The sequence below is a fragment of the Bufo gargarizans genome, chromosome 2 (assembly GCF_014858855.1).
Source record: "Bufo gargarizans isolate SCDJY-AF-19 chromosome 2, ASM1485885v1, whole genome shotgun sequence".
In the NCBI taxonomy this organism is placed as follows: domain Eukaryota; kingdom Metazoa; phylum Chordata; class Amphibia; order Anura; family Bufonidae; genus Bufo; species Bufo gargarizans.
The window spans coordinates 3,200,147-3,209,966 of NC_058081.1; the positions used below are offsets into that span (position 1 = coordinate 3,200,147).

The window sequence follows — 9,820 nt, forward strand, 5'->3', positions numbered from 1 at the left end:
GGGTGTGAATACACAAAAAAATAAAATAAAAATGTTATATAACCTACTGGGCGCTACATTCAGCCTGGTGCACACATCAGAACCACATAGGAGTGTATGGAGGACAAAAAATCCCCTGTACTGCTGTAGAGCCAAACACACTCCATTGTTGTTCCACGTTGTACCAAATGTGACAGTCATTCTTTAATTGACTATCTTCATATTATGGTTTTTGCTGACATAACTTTTAGGGCTCATTCATTTCAATGGGGCCACAAAAGATGCTGAACGCACACTATTTTATTTTAGCTGTCTATTTTTATGTAGGTAATGAATGCAATAAATAGGACGGTGGTTACAGAATTAATTCTTCTCGGCTTCGATCATATTCAGAGATGGACAGGATTCCTTTTCATCCTGTTCCTGATCATCTACGTGCTGACAGTGGTTGGAAATCTTTTGATCATCATCTTGGTATCAATCAGTCATCGCCTTCAATACCCCATGTATCTTTTTCTCAGGAACCTCTCCCTGTGTGAGGTCCTCTTTACTACAAACATTGTGCCCAAAATGCTCCAGGTCATACTACAAGGAAGAAGCTCCATATCGTTTGCCGGCTGTCTGAGCCAACTCTATGTGTTTGCAGCCGCAGGAATAGCAGAATGTCTTCTTCTCACGTCAATGTCCTACGACCGGTACTTGGCCATCTGCAAGCCTTTGCATTATTCCTCCATCATGAGTTTCAAACAACATGCCTACTTAGTCATCTTCTCATGGGCGTGTGCGATAATCCTACCTGGAATTTCCATAAGTATCATTTGTTTTCTTGACTTCTGTGGATCTAATACCATTGACCACTTCTTTTGTGATTTTGCTCCACTCATCAAACTCTCTTGCTCTGACACCTCAACAGTAGAATTTGAAGTCTTTGCTCAAACTATTCCCGTTTTTCTTTTTACTTTTATCTACATTATAGGAACTTATGTCAATATTTTCCTTGCCATCTTGAAGATTTCCTCCACAGTTGGGCGCCAAAAGGCTTTCTCTACCTGTAGCTCCCACCTGACTGTTGTGAGTATGTATTACGGCACCATGATCATCTTATACGTCACCCCGAACAAACGACAGTCGCTAAAAATGAACAAGACTTTTTCCTTGCTGTACAGTGTGGTGACCCCACTATTAAACCCAATCATCTACAGCCTGAGGAACCAAGAGATAAGGAAATCATTCTCTTCATTAATTTTTAAAAAAATATGACAAATTGGGCTTTTTTGTGTGATGTCTTGTATAATTCATTGCCCTTTGTCTAAAATGTAATTGACTTTTCTCTACATAGTCATTCTGGGGAAAAATAGGTTTGTCTAGGTATTTCAAAAATATATTTAAGAGGCAGAAATGAAAACAAACAAATACACAATTAGAGTTGAGCGAACACCTGGATGTTCGGGTTCGAGAAGTTCGGCCGAACTTCCCGAAAATGTTCGGGTTCGGGATCCGAACCCGATCCGAACTTCGTCCCGAACCCGAACCCCATTGAAGTCAATGGGGACCCGAACTTTTCGGCACTAGAAAGGCTGTAAAACAGCCCAGGAAAGGGCTAGAGGGCTGCAAAAGGCCGCAACATGTAGGTAAATCCCCTGCAAACAAATGTGGATAGGGAAATGAATTAAAATAAAAATTAAATAAATAAAAATTAACCAAAATCAATTGGAGAGAGGTCCCATAGCAGAGAATCTGGCTTCCCGTCACCCACAACTGGAACAGTCCATTCTCAGATATTTAGGCCCCGGAACCCAGGCAGAGGAGAGAGGTCTCGTAACAGAGAATCTGGCTTCATGTCAGCAGAGAATCAGTCTTCATGTCATAGCAGAGAATCAGGCTTCACGTCACCCACCACTGTAAGAGTCCATTTTCATAAATTTAGGCCCAGCACCCAGGCAGAGGAGAGAGGTCCCGTAACAGAGGATCTGGCTTCATGTCAGCAGAGAATTAGTATGCATGTCATAGCAGAGAATGAGGCTTCACGTCAGCCACCACTGCAACAGTCCATTGGCATATATTTAGGCCCAGCACACAGGCAGAGGAGAGAGGTCCCGTAACAGACAATCTGGCTTCATGTCAGCAGAGAATCAGTCTGCATGTCATAGCAGAGAATCAGGCTTCACGTCACCCACCACTGCAACAGTCCATTGTCATAAATTTAGGCCCAGCACCCAGGCAGACGAGAGAGGTCCCGTAACAGACAATCTGGCTTCATGTCAGCAGAGAATTAGTCTGCATGTCATAGCAGAGAATGAGGCTTCACGTCACCCACCACTGTAAGAGTCCATTTTCATAAGTTTAGGCACAGCACCCAGGCAGAGGAGAGAGGTCCCGTAACAGAGGATCTGGCTTCATGTCAGCAGAGAATCAGTCTTCATGTCATAGCAGAGAATCAGGCTTCACGTCAGCCACCACTGTAAGAGTCCATTTTCATAAGTTTAGGCCCTGGCACCCAGGCAGAGGAGAGAGGTCCCGTAACAGACAATCTGGCTTCATGTCAGCAGAGAATTAGTCTGCATGTCATAGCAGAGAATGAGGCTTCACGTCACCCACCACTGCAACAGTCCATTGGCATATATTTAGGCCCAGCACCCAGGCAGAGGAGAGAGGTCCCGTAACAGACAATCTGGCTTCATGTCAGCAGAGAATCAGTCTGCATGTCATAGCAGAGAATGAGGCTTCACGTCAGCCACCACTGCAACAGTCCATTGGCATATATTTAGGCCCAGCACACAGGCAGAGGAGAGAGGTCCCGTAACAGACAATCTGGCTTCATGTCAGCAGAGAATTAGTCTGCATGTCATAGCAGAGAATGAGGCTTCACGTCAGCCACCACTGCAACAGTCCATTGGCATATATTTAGGCCCAGCACACAGGCAGAGGAGAGAGGTCCCGTAACAGACAATCTGGCTTCATGTCAGTAGAGAATCAGTCTGCATGTCATAGCAGAGAATCAGGCTTCACGTCACCCACCACTGCAACAGTCCATTGTCATAAATTTAGGCCCAGCACCCAGGCAGAGGAGAGAGGTCCCGTAACAGACAATCTGGCTTCATGTCAGCAGAGAATTAGTCTGCATGTCATAGCAGAGAATGAGGCTTCAAGTCACCCACCACTGTAAGAGTCCATTTTCATAAGTTTAGGCCCAGCACCCAGGCAGAGGAGAGAGGTCCCGTAACAGAGGATCTGACTTCATGTCAGCAGAGAATTAGTCTGCATGTCATAGCAGAGAATGAGGCTTCACGTCAGCCACCACTGCAACAGTCCATTGGCATATATTTAGGCCCAGCACCCAGGCAGAGGAGAGAGGTCCCGTAACAGACAATCTGGCTTCATGTCAGCAGAGAATCAGTCTTCATATCATAGCAGAGAATCAGGCTTCACGTCACCCACCACTGTAAGAGTCCATTTTCATAAATTTAGGCCCAGCACCCAGGCAGAGGAGAGAGGTCCCGTAACAGACAATCTGGCTTCATGTCAGCAGAGAATCAGTCTTCATGTCATAGCAGAGAATCAGGCTTCACGTCACCCAACATTGGAACAGTCCATTGGCATATATTTAGGCCCCGGCACCCAGACAGAGGAGAGGTTCATTCAACTTTGGGTAGCCTCGCAATATAATGGTAAAATGAAAATAAAAATAGGATTGAATGAGGAAGTGCCCTGGAGTCCAATAATATATGGTTAAGGGGAGGTAGTTAATGTCTAATCTGGACAAGGGACGGACAGATCCTGTGGGATCCATGCCTGGTTCATTTTTATGAACGTCAGCTTGTCCACATTGGCTTTAGACAGGCGGCAGCGTTTGTCTGTAATGACGCCCCCTGCCGTGCTGAATACACGTTCAGACAAAACGCTGGCCGCCGGGCAGGCCAGCACCTCCAAGGCATAAAAGGCTAGCTCTGGCCACGTGGACAATTTAGAGACCCAGAAGTTGAATGGGGCCGAACCATCAGTCAGTACGTGGAGGGGTGTGCACATGTACTGTTCCACCATGTTAGTGAAATGTTGCCTCCTGCTAACACGTTGCGTATCAGGTGGTGGTGCAGTTAGCTGTGGCGTGTTGACAAAAGTTTTCCACATCTCTGCCATGCTAACCCTGCCCTCAAAGGAGCTGGCATTGACACAGCTGCCTTGGCGACCTCTTGCTCCTCCTCTGCCTTGGCCTTGGGCTTCCACTTGTTCCCCTGTGACATTTGGGAATGCTCTCAGTAGCGCGTCTACCAACGTGCGCTTGTACTCGCGCATCTTCCTATCACGCTCCAGTGCAGGAAGTAAGGTGGGCACATTGTCTTTGTAGCGTGGATCCAGCAGGGTGGCAACCCAGTAGTCCGCACAGGTTAAAATGTGGGCAACTCTGCTGTCGTTGCGCAGGCACTGCAGCATGTAGTCGCTCATGTTTGCCAGGCTGCCCAGGGGTAAGGACAAGCTGTCCTCTGTGGGAGACGTATCGTCATCGTCCTGCCTTTCCCCCCAGCCACGCACCAGTGATGGACCCGAGCTGCGTTGGGTGCCACCCCGCTGTGACCATGCTTCATCCTCATCCTCCTCCACCTCCTCCTCATCCTCATCCTCCTCGTCCTCCAGTAGTGGGCCCTGGCTGGCCACATTTGTACCTGGCCTCTGCTGTTGCCAAAAACCTCCCTCTGAGTCACTTCGAAGAGACTGGCCTGAAAGTGCTAAAAATGACCCCTCTTCCTCCTCCTCCTCCTCCTCCTGGGCCACCTCCTCTTCCATCATCGCCCTAAGTGTTTTCTCAAGGAGACATAGAAGTGGTATTGTAACGCTGATAACGGTGTCATCGCCACTGGCCATGTTGGTGGAGTACTCGAAACAGCGCAACAGGGCACACAGGTCTCGCATGGAGGCCCAGTCAGTGGTGGTGAAGTGGTGCTGTTCTGTAGTGCGACTGACCCGTGCGTGCTGCAGCTGAAACTCCACTATGGCCTGCTGCTGCTCGCACAGTCTGTCCAGCATGTGCAAGGTGGAGTTCCACCTGGTGGGCACGTCGCATATGAGGCAGTGAGCGGGAATGCCGAAGTTATGCTGTAGCGCAGACAGGCGAGCAGCAGCAGGATGTGAACGCCGAAAGCGCGAACAGACGGCCCGCACTTTATGCAGCAGCTCTGACATGTCGGGGTAGTTGTGTATGAACTTCTGCACCACCAAATTCAGCACATGCGCCAAGCAAGGGATGTGCGTCAAATTGGCTAGTCCCAGAGCTGCAACGAGATTTCGCCCATTATCACACACCACCTGGCCGGGCTTGAGGCTCACCGGCAGCAACCACTCGTCGGTCTGTTGTTCTATACCCCGCCACAACTCCTGTGCGGTGTGGGGCCTGTCCCCCAAACATATGAGTTTCAGAATGGCCTGCTGACGTTTACCCCGGGCTGTGCTGATGTTGGTGGTGAAGGTGTGTGGCTGACTGGATGAGCAGGTGGAAGAAGAGGAGGAGGAAGCCGAGAAGGAGGAGGTGGCAACAGGAGGCAAAGAATGTTGCCCTGCGATCCTTGGCGGCGCAAGGACGTGCGCCAAACAGCTCTCCGCCTGGGGCCCAGCTGCCACTACATTTACCCAGTGTGCAGTTAGGGAGATATAGCGTCCCTGGCCGTGCTTACTGGTCCATGTATCTGTGGTTAGGTGGACCTTGCTACAGATGGCGTTGCGCAGTGCACACTTGATTTTATCGGATACTTGGTTGTGCAGGGAAGGCACGGCTCTCTTGGAGAAGTAGTGGCGGCTGGGAACAACATACTGTGGGACAGCAAGCGACATGAGCTGTTTGAAGCTGTCTGTGTCCACCAGCCTAAATGACAGCATTTCATAGGCCAGTAGTTTAGAAATGCTGGCATTCAGGGCCAGGGATCGAGGGTGGCTAGGTGGGAATTTACGCTTTCTCTCAAATGTTTGTGAGATGGAGAGCTGAACGCTGCCGTGTGACATGGTTGAGACGCTTGGTGACGGAGGTGGTGGTGGTGGTGTTGGTGGTACATCCCCTGTTTGCTGGGCGGCAGGTGCCAACGTTCCTCCAGAGGCGGAGGAAGAGGCCGAGGCGGCAGCAGCAGAAGAGGCCGAGGCGGCAGCAGCAGAAGAGGTAGCAGGGGGAGCCTGAGTGACTTCCTTGGTTTTAAGGTGTTTACTCCACTGCAGTTCATGCTTTGCATGCAGGTGCCTGGTCATGCAGGTTGTGCTCAGGTTCAGAACGTTAATGCCTCGCTTCAGGCTCTGATGGCATAGCGTGCAAACCACTCGGGTCTTGTCGTCAGCACATTGTTTGAAGAAGTGCCATGCCAGGGAACTCCTTGAAGCTGCCTTTGGGGTGCTCGGTCCCAGATGGCGGCGGTCAGTAGCAGGCGGAGTCTCTTGGCGGCGGGTGTTCTGCTTTTGCCCACTGCTCCCTCTTTTGCTACGCTGTTGGCTCGGTCTCACCACTGCCTCTTCCTTCGAACTGTGAAAGTCAGTGGCACGACCTTCATTCCATGTGGGGTCTAGGACCTCATCGTCCCCTGCGTCGTCTTCCACCCAGTCTTGATCCCTGACCTCCTGTTCAGTCTGCACACTGCAGAAAGACGCAGCAGTTGGCACCTGTGTTTCGTCATCATCAGAGACATGCTGAGGTGGTATTCCCATGTCTCATCATCAGGAAACATAAGTGGTTGTGCGTCAGTGCATTCTATGTCTTTCACCGCTGGGGAAGGGCTAGGTGGATGCCCTTGGGAAACCCTGCCAGCGGAGTCTTCAAACAGCATGAGAGACTGCTGCATAACTTGAGGCTGAGACAGTTTCCCTGGTATGCATGGGGGTGATGTGACAGACTGATGGGGTTGGTTTTCAGGCGCCATCTGTGCGCTTTCTGCAGAAGACTGGGTGGGAGATAATGTGAACGTGCTGGATCCACTGTCGGCCACCCAATTGACTAATGCCTGTACCTGCTCAGGCCTTACCATCCTTAGAACGGCATTGGGCCCAACCATATATCGCTGTAAATTCTGGCGGCTACTGGGACCTGAGGTAGTTGGTACACTAGGACGTGTGGATGTGGCAGAACGGCCACGTCCTCTCCCAGCACCAGAGGGTCCACTAACATCACCACGACCATGTCCACGTCCGCGTCCCTTACTAGATGTTTTCCTCATTGTTATGGTTCACCACAACAACAAAAATATTATTTGGCCCAATGTATTGTATTCAAATTCAGCGGGATATAAATTTGAGGCCTAGTATTTAGGCGCTGGGTGACCGGTATGGGTTTAGTTACAGAATTAGACTTGGAAATGCACAGTAGCGTGTGTGTGAAGTTATTCTGAATGACCCTATGTGCACCTTCAATATTATATACCCTTTTAGGGATAGATTTCAAATAGCTCTGATATAGCAGAAACCCCTAAATTATGAAATTGCTAAATTGGGAATTGTATTTCAACCCAGAACAAAAAATGTGCTTTGACAGACACTAAATAACTTGCCCAGCCACAACAGGACAGCGGTAACAAGAGATTTAGCGGGATATAAATTTGAGGCCTAGTATTTAGGCGCTGGGTGACCGGTATGGGTTTAGTGACAGAATTAGACTTGGAAATGCACAGTAGCGGGTGTGAAGTTATTCTGAATGACCCTATGTGCACCTTGAATATTATATACCCTTTTAGGGATAGATTTCAAATAGCTCTGATATAGCAGGAACCACTAAATTATGAAATTGCTAAATTGGGAATTGTATTTCAACCCAGAACAAAAAATGTGCTTTGACGGACACTAAATAACTTTCCCAGCCACAACAGGACAGCGGTAACGAGAGATTTAGCGGGATATAAATTTGAAGCCTAGTATTTAGGCGCTGGGTGACCGGTATGGATTTAGTGACAGAATTAGACTGGGATATGGCCAAAAAATAACCACACTACTAAGGGTTAAATGCACTTGGTGACGGGCGCAGCTTGCCCCTGATGTAGTATATGGCCAAAAAATGAACAGACTATTGCTGGTTAAATGCACTTGGTGACGGGCGCAGCTTGCCCCTGATTTAGTATATGGCCAAAAAATGAACAGACTATTGCTGGTTAAATGCACTTGGTGTGATAGCTTGACCAACCACACTACTGAGGGTTAAATGCACTTGGTGACGGGCGCAGCTTGCCCCTGATGTAGTATATGGCCAAAAAATAAACAGACTATTGCTGGTTAAATGCACTTGGTGTGACAGCTTCACCCTGATGTAGGCTTTAGCCAAAAAACAACCACACCATTGAGGGTTAAATGCACTTGGTCGCAGCTTGTGCTGGCGCACCACAAGACACAAAATGGCCGCCGATCACCCCAGAAAAATGTGACTGACAAACGGTCTGGGCAGCCTAAAAACAGTGAGCAATTGAGGATCAGCAGCTCAATGATCCACAGCTGCAGATCGATCAATAATCAAGTCCTTTGGAGGAGTTAATCTGCCTAATCTCGCCCTACTGTCGCAGCCGCAACCTCTCCCTACGCTAATCAGAGCAGAGTGACGGGCGGCGCTATGTGACTCCAGCTTAAATAGAGGCTGGGTCACATGGTGCTCTGGCCAATCACAGCCATGCCAATAGTAGGCATGGCTGTGACGGCCTCTTGGGGCAAGTAGTATGACGCTTGTTGATTGGCTGCTTTGCAGCCTTTCAAAAAGCGCCAAGGAAGCGTCACAAAAGCGTCAAGAAAGCGACGAACACCGAACCCGAACCCGGACTTTTACGAAAATGTCCGGGTTCGGGTCCGTGTCACGGACACCCCAAAATTCGGTACGAACCCGAACTATACAGTTCGAGTTCGCTCATCCCTATACACAATAACTTATAGTATACTCACACGCCCCTTCTAGCTTTATCTCCAGTGATCCCACCAGTCTACCACGTATATTATTCAGATGATTACTGCAGCCAATTAATGGCCTGGGCTCAGCTTTGATTCTCAATTGTGTGTTATATAACTACTAAGGCCAGTGATTATCAGTAGTAGTCAGGTGGAGATCTTCATCGATGAATGAGGGACTAGGCCAGCAGAACTAGAACAGTGGGAAATATAACAGGGGAGCATTGATTACTACAGTATATCTAAACACAGCCTAAGGCTGTTAAACAAGTGTCATAAACTCCTGGACAACCCTTTTAATTTGAGAAGAAAAATATAAGTCAATCTAGTTCAACCTTTACCCAGGGAGTGTTGATCTAGAAGGAGTGAAGCAGTAGCAGATGAGGAACAAGAGTAATGTCCCTCATCTGGGGGAAAAAATTCAAAATATTGCAAACAGAATAAATCTCATAATCAATAATCTAGTATCCGTTACGTGTAATCCACAATATTATTCTGTGAAAGAGACCTTCATAGTGTGACCGCTTTTACAATAAATAGCACCATGGTGTGACCTCTCTAACAGTAGAGAGCTCCATAGTGTAAACACTGCTGCAGTGAGGAGCCCAATAGTATGACCACCATTACAATAGATAGTTCCATAATGTGACCATTCTTAAAATAGAGAATCCATAGTGTGACTGCTCATATAGCAGAATGATGCATAGTGTGACTGCTCTTGTACTAGAGAGCTCCATAGTGTGACTGTTTTTACATTAGATAGCCCCATAGTGTGACCTTATCATAGAGACCTCTATAATTTGACTGCTCTTATAGTAGATAGCATCATGGTAGGACCACCATAGTAGAAAGCTCCATAGTGTAACCGCTCTAAGAGTAGAGAGCTCCATCGTGTGTCAGCTTTTACAGTAGAGAGCTCCCTAATGTGACCAGTCTTACGGTAGATAGCACCACG

At 48.2% G+C, this 9,820-nt stretch overlaps 1 protein-coding gene across 1 annotated transcript; it reads left to right on the forward strand.

The window, feature by feature from the left end:
- The first annotated feature begins 309 nt into the window (after nucleotides 1-309).
- Nucleotides 310-1,239, forward strand: LOC122929181 (olfactory receptor 11L1-like). The gene has a single exon (XM_044282688.1). It carries the CDS (start codon nucleotides 310-312, stop codon nucleotides 1,237-1,239), a length of 930 nt encoding a protein of 309 aa, XP_044138623.1.
- The last annotated feature ends 8,581 nt before the right edge of the window (nucleotides 1,240-9,820 follow it).